Source organism: Hyperolius riggenbachi, chromosome 4, assembly GCF_040937935.1.
Source record: "Hyperolius riggenbachi isolate aHypRig1 chromosome 4, aHypRig1.pri, whole genome shotgun sequence".
Classification (NCBI taxonomy): Eukaryota; Metazoa; Chordata; class Amphibia; order Anura; family Hyperoliidae; genus Hyperolius; species Hyperolius riggenbachi.
In genome coordinates, this window is record NC_090649.1 from 183,469,005 (window position 1) to 183,486,084 (window position 17,080).

General features: G+C 41.9%; 1 protein-coding gene across 5 annotated transcripts in view; it reads right to left on the bottom strand.

The window, feature by feature from the left end:
* Positions 1 to 4,095: 4,095 nt before the first annotated feature.
* Positions 4,096 to 17,080, bottom strand: part of GNB4 (G protein subunit beta 4) — a 146,419-nt gene continuing 133,434 nt past the window's right edge. For 4 of the 5 annotated variants that reach the window (XM_068281061.1, XM_068281062.1, XM_068281063.1 and 1 more), the window contains exon 10: positions 4,096 to 13,245. In XM_068281061.1, coding sequence (XP_068137162.1) covers positions 13,139 to 13,245 — 107 coding nt within the window. In that variant the 3' untranslated portion in view covers positions 4,096 to 13,138. The remainder of the gene's footprint in view (positions 13,246 to 17,080) is intronic. The other variant, XR_011031393.1, reaches the window with a different exon arrangement.

Here is a 17,080-nt window from a genome sequence, read left to right on the forward strand (position 1 = left end):
CCACAGATTCTGGATTAGATTTAGATCTGGACTTTGACTGGGCCATTCTAACACATGGATATGTTTTGTTTTAAACCATTCCATTGTTGCCCTGGCTTTATATTTAGGGTCGTTGTCCTGCTGGAAAGTGAACGTCCGCCCCAGTCTCAAGTCTTTTGCAGACTCCAAGAGGTTTTCTTCCAAGATTGCCCTGAATTTGGCTCCATCCATCTTCCCATCAACTCTGACCAGCTTCCCTGTCCCTGCTGAAGAGAAGCACCCCCAGAGCATGATGCTGCCACCACCATATTTGACAGTAGGGATGGTGTGTTCAGAGTGATGTGCAGTGTTAGTTTTCTGCCACGCATAGCGTTTTGCATTTTGGCCAAAAAGTTTGGTCTCATCTGACCAGAGCACCTCATTTTGGTCTCATCTGACCAGAGCACCTTCTTCCACGTGTTTGCAGTTTGCCACAAGCCATGTGGAGGACACAGCAAACGGGACTTCTTATGCTTTTCTGTTAACAATGGCTTTCTTCTTGCCACTCTTCCATAAAGGCCAACTTTGTGCAGTGCACAACTAATAGTTGTCCTATGGATAGATTCCTCCACCTGAGTTGTAGATCTCTGCAGCTCGTCCAGAGTCACCATGGGCCTCTTGACTGCATTTCTGATTAGCGCTCTCCTTATTCGGCCTGTGAGTTTAGGTGGACAGCCTTGTCTTGGTAGGTTTACGGTTGTGCCATACTCCTTCCATTTCTGAATGATCGCTTGAACAGTGCTCCGTGGGATGTTCAAGGCTTTGGAAATCTTTTTGTAGCCCAATTTCTCAATAACTTTATCCCTGACCTGTCTGGTGTGTTCTTTGGACTTCATGGTGTTGTTGCTCCCAATATTCTCTTAGACAACCTATGAGGCCGTCACAGAGCATCTGTATTTGTACTGACATTAGATTACACACAGGTGCACTCTATTTAGTCATTAGCACTCATCAGCCAATGTCTATGGGCAACTGACTGCACTCAGACCAAAGGGGGCTGAATAATTACGCACACCCCACTTTGCAGTTATTTGTAAAAAAAATGTTTGGAATCATGTATGATTTTCGTTCCAATTCTCACGTGTACACCACTTTGTATTGATCTTTCACATGGAATTCCAATAAAATGTATTTGTTTGTGCCAGTAATATGACAAAATGTGGAAACCGCCAAGGGGGCTGAATACTTTTGCAAACCACTGTATATGGAACCTATGGAATAAATGCTGGATTTATACTTTTGAAAACCGGAGTAGTGGAATCTGTTGGTATTAAACCTATGTGCTAGACCCACCTGGAATCTGAGGTGGTGTCCATTTGGTAAACTGCTAGTTTAACAGGGTGTTTGTGGATTTCAACCACGGAGTGGAGCACAGTGATTCACATTGCACGAGAGGGTGGCAGCATGGTGTTGCAAATCTATTATAACAGTAATGCACTATGTGCAGTATTTTTTAACTCACAGATCACTTCAAGAGGAGCGCTGTCACATTTCAGACCAATATATTTAAGTGGACATGTGGTAACGAAAACTCAACGAGTTGGGACTTTAATTTCTAATGTCTCTTTATTTATTTTCAGTTTGATTTTTGGTACTTTTTGGTTTATGTTTCAGGAAATATCAGGGGCAGGTGCAGTTTGCTTAACATTGAAGGTATTTTGAGCTGCCGGTGCCTTTGGAGTCCCACAAGCATCAGGGTGCAGGATCCTCCAGAGGGTTGCAGTTATGCATAAAGCTTCTATTTGGCCACCCCTAACCAATGCTCACAAGCAGAAATGGCTGCAGTGGGCCGAGAATTACATGACACATTTTCAAAGTCTTAAGGCTCATACACACATCAGACTATAGTCTTTGGAAAATGAAAGATCACAGACCAATCTTACCACCCTTCATGTAGTATGAGAGCCATACTCTACTACACAGTCTTTTCTATGGCGCTGAACTCCCCATCAGATAGAAATCTTTGCAAGATTCTGCACACACAGATGCTGTACAGACACAAAAGATCAGTATCAGAATGTCAGTTAAATCATGTGTGTATGATGACCTGCAGATCTCATAGACTATCATTGCAATTTGCAGGAATGGATTTTTGGCAGGAACAGATCTTTTGCAGCTACTGATCTTTTGTGTCTGTACAGCATCTGTGTGTGCAGCATCTTGCAAAGATTTCTATCTGATGGGGAGTTCAGCTCCATAGAAAAGACTGTGTAGAGCATGGCTCTCATACTACATGAAGGGTGGTAAGTTTGGTCTGTGATCTTTCATTTTCCAAAGACTATAGTCTGATGTGTGTATGCACCTTCAGTTACTGTTGAGTGCCATGAAACCCTGGATGGCCCAAAAGGATGGACGTCAGCAAGGAGGTGGAGTAATGTTTTGGGCTGGAATCATGGGTAGAGAGCTCTATGGCCCCTTTAGGGTTCCTGAAGGTGTAAAAATGACCTCTGAAAAGTGTGTGGAGTTTCTGATTGATCACTTTCTTCCATGATAAAATCATCTTCATGCATGACAATGTACCATCTCATGCCGCAAGGAATACCTCTGCATTGGCTGCTTTCAGCATAAAAAAGAAGAGAAACTCATGGTTTGGCCCCCATTCTTACTTGACCTCATACTGAGAACCTTTGGAGCATCCTCAATCAAAAGATATGAGAGTGTGAGGCAGTTTACATCCAAACAGCAGCTCTGGGAGGCTATCCTGACATATTTCAAAGAAATTCAAGCATCCAAAAATCTCACAAGTGCAATAGATGCAAAAATAATGAAGCTGCTATCAAATAAGGGGCACTATGTTAACTACTTAAAGACCACCTCACGCCAACAGGCGCGACCACGGCGGCAGCCCCAGGACCCCCTAACGCCAAGTCCTGGGGCTGCAGTTTCCCAGGTAACAGCCGCGCGCGATCGTTCCCTGCCACTTTATGGAACGGAGTTCCGTGATTAGCCTGCTAGCCGCCAATCGCGGCTAGCAGGCTGTTTGTAAACGAAAGGGAAAAGAAATCCCCTTTGTTTACAAGTGTACAGCGCTGCGGCCCCTGGCAGCGCTGTAGGAGATCGGCGATCCCTGGCCTCCGATTGGCCCGGGGATTGCCGTCCTCTCATAGGCTGATGCCTTTGAGAGGTGGAACATGATGGATCGTCGTCTGTTCCAATTGTGTACACGGAGGTGGGAGGGAGGGAGAGCCTCATAGAGGGGAAAAAGAAAATAAACGGCCACAGCGATCAGACCCGTCCGGCGGCATGTCCCCTAAGCCAAGGGACAAAAAAAAAAAAAAAAAAAAGGGAGGAGAGTCCGATCCCTGGGCTCCTTAGCTGGGCTGTGTAGCCCAGTACTGCATAAAATGGTCTAGTCTTTAGGGGGGTTAGCACTGGGCGTCAAGTGGTTAATATGCAACTTGACCCGTTACAATGTTTTTGATTGAAATAGCTTTTGATTTCAGTAAATATGACCTAATGCAGAAAATTCAACAAATTACCATTTTCAGTTTTTCACAACCTGTAAACGGTTTTGAATCTCTGTTGTGTGCATATTGATTCGGAACAGTGCATTTGAAGTTTTTTATTTTTGAAAAACATACCGTTATTAGGAGGCTTGTTCAGTAAAATTTTAATTATACGGGCCCATTCACACTAGAAATCGCTAAACGCTAATGCAAAACGCTGAGCGTTTTTCTGTCTTTTACTGTGTAGAGTGTTTTTCCAGTGATTAGCGTTTTGCGATTTCTAGTTCAATTCAAATACTTTTATTGAATCGCTCCAGAATCGCTCAGAAAACGCTGCATGCAACGCAAATCGCTAAACGCTTAGATGAGAACACTTCCATACACTTTCATTAAGCACACATTTTTCAAATCGCTAGCGATTTTCAGCAAAGCTGAAATCGCTCTGAAAACGCACAAGTGTGAATGGGCCCTAATGGTTGATGACTCAAACATTATGCTGACTGCAGCTTGCATTCTCTATTTAGGAAAATCGGAGGAAAATCATTTTGAATGTGGTGTACACACAGCAGCCCTCCCCCCCAAAAAAATAGTACGCAATTAGAATTATTTGAAGGAAGACATAAAACAGATATCTGGTTAAAAGCACTTGTTTATTGGATACAATATCAATTCATGGCAACATATTGGTTTCACTGAGCCACTGTACAAATACAAAGAAAAAAAAATCAGTTGTGGAAAAATATAAACAAAACGTTTATAGCAAGTGATTATTTCACAGGGAAATTGTTTTATACAACAGCAACTGTTAAAAGGAGAGTAAAAGTAAAACTGGAAATAAAAAGCATGGCATGTCCCTGGTTTTCAATTGGCTTAAAACCTTTAAGACAGTTCTTAATACATACACGATCCAAAAGGCAGTGCAGAATTCAGAGTCGATAATTATAAAGCCTTTTGTCAGCAACACATGAGTAAAAATGTTATAAAATGAATGTGCTAGATTTCTCTTCTTAAAAGTGTATATTACAGCAACCAATGTTTCTCCAAAAGCAACTGAACCCTGGACTTTAAATGGATATAAAGTGTAATAATAACTCACGTTAGAAGATGTCTTTTTATATATATATAGTTTTTCCTTTCTTTTTTTTTAATTTGTTTTTATTATTTATTTTTTTTCATTTTTGTTTTTTTTTTGCCTTTATTCCCCCTGAATGGAGAAACACACAGGATTAAGCACCACTATGTAAAGAAAGCAATAAGAGGCTGCAAAGTTCTATTACTAGTCTCCACTGAAGTCCATAATATTGGAACCCTAGCATACTGTGTGGTAGGAAGGATTTGTGAGGCACATGTAAATGTGTTATTAGGTTATATCAATCAGTAACACTGTTTGCACATATTACCATACAACACGGCATTAAACATTCTGCATGTATTTTATACAACCAGCAATTGGATAAAAAGAGAAGAGACAAGGCCAATGGTGCCTCTGAACATCAGGAAGATCATTCCACTAGCATGCATGCCAGAGGGTATACAAGGTGCTCCATGAACCATGCTTCATTACTTGCACAAGAAACGCAATCTCAGATTCTTTCACGCATCTAGAAAATCTCACTGGTGATACTACAAATGTTCCAATAGCTAAAGCGGCCTGAGCTTCAGCTACACAGACAGCAGAACATAGTACATGAGGCCTGTAGGGGCAAGCGTTCCAAAGTGGAATGTACTTCCAGCACAGAGCTGGAGAAACTGCTCCATGGTGCTCTCAGGCTAGATCTCATTTGCTGAACGTAGAGAACAATGCCATGCCCTACCCCCCTGGAAGAGGGAAAAATAGCTCAACTGCCCACGTTTCAGCATCATATCTTGTATTACACATTGTAAGGTCTAAACCAGAGGGATATTCCTAAAACAAGTGACAAAAAGGGTCATTTTCTACACTTTCCATGTTTGTTTTTAAGCACACTGCACACCTTTTAGCAGAAACTCCCATTTCCAGCCCGTTCTGGTTTATGCTGTGACCCAGCACACAGGCTGGCATGTTTTAAGGCAAAAGCCAAATGCAGACATATAGCGTTATGAAGGGGGTCAGAGGTAGAGGCATGAATTGCCCATTCTTAGGCAAGTCTCTAAGCCTGCCCATGTATGAGCTATTTGCATGGAGAAAGAGCGAGAGATGCAGTCAGACAGCTCTGCCAGGGACTTGCAAGTGACTTTTCTGAACAAAATGTAATCTCTGTTAAGGTGGCCACACACCATACAATTAAAAGATCCAATTTTTCACCAATTCGATAATTACAATCGGTTGTGCCAAAACAATTGAGAGCTTTTCTTTGTTTTTGCTCGAAAAATACGATCATATTTCCCATTTGTTTGATTTTTGGAGATTTGACATGTTGGAAATTTCAGACTAACTTTATCAAGAATTGCATGGTGTGTGATGGATTGTCAGTTTTTTTCTAAACTTATTTTATTCATGATTGGAGAAACAAATGAACATAGGTGTGTGGGTACATTGGTCAGATTTATGAATTCTTACAATCAGTCAGAAAAAATTGATTGCTATTCTTGAATTGAACAGATATTTAAAAAAATTGTATGGTGTGTGGCCACCTTTTGGAGGAACAAGAGTTACCAACCTAGGCCCCTAATCAATACGTTTTTCAAGCCCCTACAAGTAAGAAAGTACCAAAAATGTGCTTGAGGTTAATTTTGTTTTAACCTATCTTCAAGTACTTTTGTTTAGTTGCCAATTGCTGGAAAGTTAAGTCATAGAAGAAATAAACAGTTATCTCCTTGGAGATATCGCAAGAGGAAAAGTGAATTGGATAAGGGCCTTAGTCTTTGGGAGTCTTTATTCTGGCAAATCCATCACGGCTCTGTAAGCCATGATTTACTGTATACAGATAGCGATAACACCAAGATTCCAGACATGGATCCACTGACCAGAAAATGCATTGTGTAGACAGGAGATAATGCTGGCTGTAAGCAATGTGGGCAGGGACTGTAAGAAGACTCCCAGGAGGAGCCAAGTATAATCTTGGGCCCCCAATGAGAAATTTTGCTGAGAAATTCACTCTAACTCACAAAAAAACAATACAAATAGGTGAGGTTCTCCAACATTTTTGTGGTCAGCAAGCTGTGGGTGGTCTCATAGAGACAACAGGTAAATTGGTTGATGCTTCTCGCACTTGTAGGGCCACCTTAAAGTGAACCAGAGACGAAGCACCCTTGTGTATTTTACCATAGAAATCAGTGGGAACATTAGAGAAAACATTTACCCTGCTCTCTGTTCCATCCTCACTGCTAAAAGTGTCTGTTATCTAGCTGAGATAAGAATCCCGGACTGAGCATTGAGTCTGGCTTTGCTATAATGACTCAGCTATAATGATTCCTGAGCAAAGCCAGCAGGGGGCAGGCTTGGACTTGAAGACACCAAAGAGAACACAGTCTCAGCTATAATTATTCTGTAGCAAAGCCAGACCAACTGCTTAAGCAGGCCATACACTGGCTCAATTCACGGCCGTTTCGACAGCAGATCCGATCCTGGGATCGGATCTGCTGCCAATCGCTTGCGCTAAACGCACCCGCCGATCCGATTCCCTCCCGAAATCGGATCGGACCGTCGATCGCGCCGTGCGGGAAATTACCCTCGATCGCCCGGCGGTAGGAGCGCGTCGCTTGCGGCGTACGATTCGGGCCCGATCCGAGCATGTATACATTACCTGAAGCTGGCTCCGGGGTCCTCTTCTCCTCGCTGCACCGCATGTCCCAGTGTACGCTTATACTTCCTGTGTCACTCCGGTGACCAGGAAGTTGAAATAGAGGGCGCTCTATTTGAACTTCCTGGTCACGGAGTAACACAGGAAGCGCCGGGATGGAGCAAGAACAGCGGTGCGGTGCAGTGCGGAGAAGACGCCCGGGAGCCAGCCTCAGGTAATGTATACGGGGGGGGGGGGGACAGGCGGCAGGAGCAGCTGAACAGATTGTGATCGGTTTCAGGCTGAAATCGATTCACAATCTGTTTGCAGTAAAGGCAGCCATACGATCCCTATCTGATCAGATTCGATCAGATAGGGATCTGTCAGCTGGTCGATCTAATGGCACATCGACCAGTGTATGGCCACCTTTAGTCGGGATTCTTATCTTAGAGGTGATAATAGGCAAATTAAACAGAGAACAATGTAACAAAGAGCAGATTAGGTGTTTACCGTCATGTTCCCACTGATTTATAAGGTAAAATACATGAGGTTGCTTCATCTCTGGTTCTCTTTAAGAACTGCACCTCCAACATCGCTACTGACAGCTGCCCTTCAAAACACAGATCTGCAAGAAGTGATCAGGGATCTCCACACTGCTCCTGCCCAATAGCCAAAGGCTGCTGTAGTAGAGGTAAATGCCTTGGCACAGTTAACATTTAAGAAGACACATACTTAAACATTATTCGGGTGGTTTTGCCTTTTCCTTTAAAATCCTCGCCTCATCAAGATGTTGTGGTGGGTGCAAAACACTGCATCTATATAACATCTATACGACATACAAAGAGGTTTTGCATCTGCCTCAGATCGACCTGGCTTTGCATAAAAAGATACCTGTAGTCTTCACTAAGAAGAGGGAAGGCTCTGGATCCTATAGAGCCTTTTCAGTCCTCTCGGTCTCCCACTGTCCCCAGTTTAAATCTCCCACCAGGTCTCCTTGGAGGCTTCGGAAGTACTCAGGTTTCCAAGTACTTCCAAAGACGAACGGCTTTGCACTACGCATGCGCAAGTTCATGGTTCCGCATGGGCAGTACTAAGCCGCTTGTCGTCAAAATTACTCTATGACCTGATGAGGCCCGAAAGCTTCTTCAGCATTAAAGTTGGACCAGTGGAACAAGGAGACGCAGAGAGGACTGGGAATAATCCAAGAGACCCAGAGCCTTCCCTCTTAGGGGAGCATGTAACTTTTTTTTTATAGAAGGCTACAGGTATCCTTTACATTTCCAAATGCAACAACTACGCTCTGCTGAAAAATGACTTGCTTAATTTGGCATTATTACAAAGGATCATATATTGGCACATTGTGAATTCCCATATTGATCAGAAAAATCAAACTAACAGCTAGAACAGATATGTTAATGTTCTTAGGTGTCAACATTTCACAACAGTAGTATGTGGGCATCCTGGTGATCAGGAAGTACAATCTATCGAAGCTACAATACCGGACATCTACTACACAGCTGGCACAGTTAGTGTATCGAAAACTGAAATTCCTTTACGCAACTGTCATTTTGTGTCAAAGTTCCATTTATAGTATATTTCACATTTACTCTTCAAAAATTACTAGAAAATCCTGGTTACTACTCAATCATATCTTATAGCAACACAAGCTCCAAAAAATGTACATTGATAATGTTCTGGCAGCTAGCAATGCACAAGAGCTAACCAGACTGAGAAGAAGAAATCTCAGTACTCGGAGAAAGATCTACCCCTTTAATATGAGTAAGTAGAATGGCCGGGGGCTGCAGCCATAAGAATACCAGAAAGACAAGACGTGGTGACATTGCAGCATGGTTAAGTATACTTAGAAGACACATTAAAGTATATTGATGATATTTTATGTGCCAATTCGGTTTGATCTCATAGTTGTGCTCAAAGGAAACATCATTGTTGTCTTAGATCAGTGATCTGCAAACTCGGCTCTCCAGCTGTTAAGGGACTACAAGTCGCACAATGCATTTGTGTTTATGAATTATGACTATGGCTGTCAGACTCCCGCAATGCATTGTGGGACTTGTAGTTCCTTAACAGCTGGAGAGCCAAGTTCGCAGATCACTGACTTAGATGATCTATTCTCAAAAGAACTTTCACTAGTTTCAATGCCCTCAGTAGGAAATCTAGTTTAGGATACAGACAGGAAAAATAAAGCAGTGAGCAAGTACTTTGTGTGAGGCGTTACTAGAGCAGCACAACACTGACTTGGTTACCTTTTGGTCCTTCACACTGAATTAGAATACTTGGGCAGGAAAGTGCTCTAAAAATGTAGATGTCCTGCCTAGTTAATTGGCACTTCCTTCATTAGAATCCTGGCAAGAGGCACAGTACTTCAAATAAATAAAAAAATAATAATAATACACCAGTCATACAATACTACAAAGTACAGGCAGATGTACTGTTGGCTCAGTCATCATACATGAGATTACAAAAAGCTAGAGACATCATCACTGAGGTACAGAATGTGGACACTGATGTCACTGCATGATCTCCCAATACTGCTAGCTCTGCACTCACTGTTGCGAGGATATGGAGATCGGGCTGTTTGGCACTGAATAGTGTTCAGCTTGGAGACATTTCCTTGTCTCGCCAACATCAAGGGACTTTCTTACAATCTGCCTCTTCATCATGGACATATTTCATCGTCAAAAATATCATTGTAAAACAGCTCCACCCCCTGCCCCCACAGACAAGGTGACCGCCCTACTGTGCTGCCAGCACTGTAAGATGTCCAGTCTGTTTGCAATCCATTCATATGTCTCAGCAATGAAGTCCATATAGGACCTACAGCATAATGTCATCATGCCACACTGCCTAGGAACAGCTTTGGGCAAAGATTCAGCCCCCAGAAGGAATGTATAAAACGTACGTATTTAACACAGAGCATCTGGACGTGGCACATAGATGAATGGTCATGGGCCTCAAAGCAGCCTGGACACCTTTTAGTGCTGGTAGGGCAGCAAATGTTTTCTGTATTATAGAAACACTAGTGCACAGTGATATTTGCAACAAATGTGAATAATCACTTAAAAAAAACAAAAAAGCATGAAGAGCAATGATAACAGGCAAAGTGCAGTACTTCATCGGAACCATTAAGAGATATATTTTTTTTAATGTAGTTACAATTAAAGTAAATTGGTTGCTGCACTTGTCACATCTCCATACAGCTACAAGTATATTGCTACTTGTGCTGCTCATGCAGGCCAGGCTGTATGTTCCCTGAATACTACTGAGCAGCTCTCTGGCTCCTTTGCCCAGAACTGCAGAATGAACATGTCCCTCATACTGGGACAAACTGTCAGAAGACAGTCCACCTTGCAGACCCCTGCACCATAAGGCTTATTGCACCCCAAAAGAAGTATCGGAGTGCTGCCTCCAGCTCCTGCATGTGCAGAAGCTGCACTGGCTGGAAGTGAGCACCATGTACCTCACTGGAGAAGCCAGTGTGTGTATATATCAATTAACTGTGGCTCATATTAAACAAGAAGCTACGAGTTGAGCAGCCTTCATAATACTAGACCAGTTTTTACAGTGATTTTGGTTTTCAAGATTTTGCCCTTCCTTTTCCAACTGGAACCCCCCCCTGAACAATTTTTCCATGTTCATTCTATACTATCAGAGAAAAAGTTCACATTATTTGCATCATTTTATTCCCAGCAGTTTGCTCAACTTTGGAGGAAATACCTTGAGGAAGCCACACTTTTTTTCCAGAAATTTGGTTTTATCGGTCTTTTGGCATTACTGACCTACTATGTACTTCTGTCTGCACCTCAGTGCCAAAGTGTTGTGTTGGCCGTATCTATTTCTAGGACCGTCGATAAGGAATGTGAGTGGTGGTGGCGTGTGAGCACCATATGCAGTGGACACTTTAGAAAGTCCATAATGAAACCCACTTCCACAGCAAGTGCTCATGGGGAGATTTTCTAGCAGATCACCTTTGGAATGTAAACAAACCATTATTTCCTACATAAACTATGAACTTTCATATCCTGGCCTTTTACAAGTAAGGGGGCTGGCAACTTAACATTTGGCTGGCTATGCACATTTTTTAACTTTGGTTAAGGAGTACTCCGCAAACCTTCATTTGCTACAAGCCTAACATGTCAAAATACAGAGCCTTATCTGACAGGCATTCTGATCAGATGATGCATTACATGGCAGATGGATATGCTTATACAATCTGACCATTGAGTGATCTCTTCTGAGAATATTAGCAAACAGACAAGCACACCGTTCTCCGACAAGTGCTAGTCCATCTGCAATACAGCTAAAATCCAGACAAGAAAAGCTCCAGTATGGCACGTGGTGCATGCTATTTCTGCAGACTCTTCTCAGAAATGGAGGCTGTTAATATCTTGTCTGTTGGTGCTACAGCATAAAGTTATTTCAAAATAAACCCATCATGCCTCTGTATCATCCGGCCAGGCTAGAAGTGCCATAAATCGGCATGAATGTGCAAATACCAGTGCCAATACTTCAACTTTACCACACCAAGCTAGACAGCCATGTAGACCAGCTCAGTCCCAGCCTAGAGTCTGGTACAAAAACAAGTGCTAATATATTTTGTGTAGTCAATCCTCAACTAGCTCAAGAGACCAATAACAATTCCTCATTCAACATGTATGTCAAAGAGGGCTTCATTTTTTTGTATGCACAAAACAGTATGGTGTAATTTAAGTTGGTTGCATCAATACTGGGATTTTTTAAAAATCTTTATCAAGTCTAAGTTTAACAATCCTACCCTGCATTACGACAATACTTTATAAATATAAACAATCAGGTAAACCAAGATATGTTGACGTGTGCCTCAAATTGAATAGATTGTGTCATTCCAATAAAATAATGGTAACACGTTTCAGTTAAGCCCCAATACTGTATCGCGGGAGATTAGTCACAGGTCATTTAAGATAGAATCTCTCTCAAAGGTAGGAACCATTTTGTTCATCCATGATTGTCAAGTGGGAAGGTGAAAACCATTTCACAGAAAAATGTATTTGTTACTTTGAAAAAGGACCAAAACCAAAGTTCAAGTTTTCTTTCAGTGCAGATAGATGGGAATTTTTTTTTTTTAGCAATTTACATTTAGTGCATTCAAGTCAGAAACTAGACTAGTTGGGTTCAGGTTTCCTGCATAACAATGGGATCCGTACATAACACTGCAATTTTTCAGTTCCATGATGCTAGATGAAGGATAAGTGAGGGAATATAAGTGAGTAGATATACAAACTGGCCCGTCTAAAAGGTGAAGATATACTACAGCTGTATGGGTACAAATACAGGGCAATGATTCGTTTCATCCACAGCAAGATCACAAAGAAAAAAAAAAACAAAAAACACAACAATCAAGTATATTTATCACTAAAACTATTGTGGCGTTCAAAAAAAGCTACAATTCATATTCTTTAAATAAAAAAGGCATTATCTCAATTTTTTCTTTTTTGTGTAATTTTTTTTTCTTTTTTTACATACAAACATTACATGATTGGCTGCTATAGTGTGTACATTCAGGTATGTACAAAAATAATAGTAATAAAAAAAAAATAATAATAATAGGTACAGACTCAGCAGACTTTGAGCACAAAGCAGAAATCCTTTAACCGTGAGGCTGCTGTAAAGGTCTACAATGCAAAAAAACGACTTTTCTAGCAGCAAAAGGGTTAAACAACTTAAACACTCTTGGTCACCATGATCCTGTGTGCTAGCCCCTTTTCAATAGTCACCAGTGCTCTTTCCCCCATTTGAACCCTTTATGACTTCACTTGATTTTTACTAGTTTAAAGAAAGCCTTTTTGTGTAATAATAATCTGTGAATAGAAAAACTTCACCTGCAAATACAAGGTAGAAATGTTATTTCACAGCTATAGGCTGCAGCATTGACCTCTCCAGATCTCGGTGGAGACATTAACAAGATCTCTGCCCACGTTAATTCCAGATTCTGAGAAAACTGTCCCAAGACCCTGTAGCTACAGCCATGCCGTCATCCGTTACCCCTAAACAGCTCACGCGGTTATCGTGACCAGCGAGGACTCCTGTGAAAGCACAAATGGGAGGGGAAAATAATCAGCTTCAAGTCATTTTGATACATTCCTCAGTTAATTACATGTGCAGAAATGAACATGATGATAGTAAACAAACTACCACTTTGCAAACATAAAAATAATCTAAGACTAAACCTTCTTTACTTGCAGTATTGGCTCTCGTAGGTTTTCTACAATTATAAGCGATGGGAGTGTCTATATTCTGAAAAAAGCCATATCCTTAATGGTGTTCCACTACACTCTCAGAACTCGTTATATGGAAAACGGATATTTTGTATGAACAAAGTTGCAAGAAACTTTATTACAGTAATGCAAATTAGCAGCAGCAACAGACACGAAGATGTATTCAATTCTGTAATAGTAAGTAATTACAGCAAGCACTGAAGAATTTTAATCCAAACAGCACTTAGGCATTTAAATGGGCATTCCTCTTTAAAGGACTCCCGAGGCGAACAATTATAATCTATTATTACTCACCTGGGGCTTCTTCCCGCCCCTCGCTGCAGCCCTGGTCCTCCTGTGTCCTGCTGGCCGCCCTTAAAGATCGGCGATCCGCCAGCAGGTTGTCTCTTCTGCGCCGATGCAGAATGCGCCAGATGACACCAGAAGGGACAACCTGCCACCAGGTCGCCGCTCTGTTCGGGCAGCCAGCAGGACACCGAAGAGGACCAGAGCTGCGACAAGGGACTGAAATGGCTGATAGAAGCCCCAGGTGAGTAAAAATAATTACAATCGTTCACCTCAGGAGTCCTTTAAGAAGCAAAACGTTTTTGTTGAACTTACGAGGCGAAGAAGGTAAAAAAAAAAAAAAAGTTAAATACCTATCCTGTTTTATGATCCTTAGGGGACGCCATCCACATCCCCCCTTTCATTCCGCCGTGTTTCTATTGCAACGCCCAGGCACATGCACTGAAGATGGCCGCCAGGTCCGGCCACGCAGTTCTCATAGCCGCAAGTGCAGCTGCGCAGCTCTACGTCCTCCTCCAGCTTCAACCTCTTTCTCGGCAGTCTCGCGTACATAAAACACGTGAGATTGCCGGGAAAGGAGGTCGGAGCTGGAGGAGGATGTAGAGCTGCGGCTATAAGAACTGCGCAGCCGCGGCTGCACCTGGCGGCCATCTTCAGTGGGGAAGCGGAGGACGACCTGAGGGATCGGGTCGGAACCCCTCCTCCCCCCCCCCCCCGAGCCTGGGCATTGCAATAGAAAAGCGGCGGAATGAAAGGGGGGATGCGGATGGCGTCCCCTAAGGATCCTAAACCAGGATAGGTATTTAACATTTTTTACCTTCTTCGCCTCCTAAAGGCTCATACACACATCAGACCATAGTCTTTGGAAACTGAAAGATCACAGACCAATCTTACATAGTTACATAGTTACATAGTTATTTTGGTTGAAAAAAAGACATACGTCCATCGAGTTCAACCAGTATAAAGTACAACACCAGCCTGCTCCCTCACATATCCCTGTTGATCCAGAGGAAGGCGAAAAAACCCTTACAAGGCATGGTCCAATTAGCCCCTAAAGGGAAAAATTCCTTCCCGACTCCAGATGGCAATCAGATAAAATCCCTGGATCAACATCATTAGGCATTGCCTAGTAATTGTAGCCATGGATGTCTTTCAACGCAAGGAAAGCATCTAAGCCCCCTTTAAATGCAGGTATAGAGTTTGCCATAACGACTTCCTGTGGCAATGCATTCCACATCTTAATCACTCTTACTGTAAAGAACCCTTTCCTAAATAAATGGCTAAAACGTTTTTCCTCCATGCGCAGATCATGTCCTCTAGTCCTTTGAGAAGGCCTAGGGACAAAAAGCTCATCCGCCAAGGTATTATATTGCCCTCTGATGTATTTATACATGTTAATTAGATCCCCTCTAAGGCGTCTTTTCTCTAGACTAAATAAACCCAGTTTATCTAACCTTTCTTGATAAGTGAGACCTTCCATCCCACGCATCAATTTTGTTGCTCGTCTCTGCACCTGCTCTAAAACTGCAATATCTTTTTTGTAATGTGGTGCCCAGAACTGAATTCCATATTCCAGATGTGGCCTTACTAGAGAGTTAAACAGGGGCAATATTATGCTAGCATCTCGAGTTTTTATTTCCCTTTTAATGCATCCCAAAATTTTGTTAGCTTTAGCTGCAGCTGCTTGGCATTGAGTACGATTATTTAACTTGTTGTCAATTTAACTTGTTGTCAATCTTACCACCCTTCATGTAGTATGAGAGCCATACTCTACACAGTCTTTTCTATGGAGCTGAACTCCACATCAGATAGAAATCTTTGCACGATGCTGCACACACAGATGCTGTACAGACACAAAAGATCAGCATCTGCAAAAGATCTGTTCCTGCCAAAAATCCATTCCTGCAAATTGCAATGATAGTCTATGAGATCTGCAGATCATCAAAGAAAAAATAAAATGGCTTGCACACCAACACTTAGATCAAAATGCATAAAGTTTTGTATTTTTAGAAAAAGTGAACAAAGTTTGGCTTGAGCCACAAATCTACAAAATATGACAGTATGAGTATACACAAATAATGGGAGCAAATCATGTGCCCCATGGGATAATGAACCTCGTCTGTTAGCTTTTAGCCAGTAAATGCTGAACAACAATTATCCATACGTACAATCAGTATAGTAAACAACAAACAGTCAATAGCCAGAGTAAACAAAAAGGATAAATAGTGTACATGGCGTGCTACCATTAAGATAGGTATATATTGTATCTTTTTGCCACTCTGATCACAGCAGCCATCCAAGGAGCCCAGGCATATACCCTCTGACGAAGGGAAACCCCCGAAACGGCGCTGTCAGGGTATTAAAGCTTTTGGGATAACCTTGTACACCATTTATCCTTTTGTTTACTCTGGCTATTGACTGTTTGTTGTTTACTATACTGATTGTACGTATGGATAATTGTTGTTCAGCATTTACTGGCTAAAAGCTAACAGACGAGGTTCATTATCCCATGGGGCACATGATTTGCTCCCATTATTTGTGTATACTCATACTGTCATATTTTGTAGATTTGTGGCTCAAGCCAAACTTTGTTCACTTTTTCTAAAAATACAAAAAACTTTATGCATTTTGATCTCAGTGTTGGTGTGCAAGTCATTTTATTTTTTTCTTGTATGTGTAGGGCAATTGAGGTGGTCCGGTTTACTGACTTTTTGCACCCATTTGCTACCTATACTCTGTACCTGCATGGCAGGTGTGTGAACCAGGTGCAAACCTTTCTCATTGGAATCTGCAGATCATCATACACATGATTTAACTGACATTCATCTGCAGATCAAGCAATCATCTGCAGATCTGAAAATCCATCCTGGTGGATCTGATCTGCAGATGAATGTCAGTTAAATCATGTGTGTATGATGATCTGCAGATCTCAGACTATCATTGCAATTTGCAGGAATGGATTTTTGGCAGGAACAGATCTTTTGCAGATCCTGATCTTTTGTGTCTGTACAGCATCTGTGTGTGCAGCATCTTGCAAAGATTTTTTTCTGATGTGGAGTTCAGCTCCATAGAAAAGACTGTGTAGAGTATGGCTCTCATACTACATGAAGGGTGGTAAGATTGGTCTGTGATCTTTCAGTTTCCAAAGACTATAGTCTGATGTGTGTATGAGCCTTAAGTCCTTTAACCACTTTGCATCCAGACCTTGTTTTCCCCTTATTGACCAGAGCAGTTTTGACGCTTTAGCGGTGTCCCTGTTTAATCACCAATTACTTCATCTGTACTCGTGCCACATAAATGATCTATATATCTTTTTTTTTTTTTTAAGACCAACTAAGCTTTCATTGGGGGGTATTTG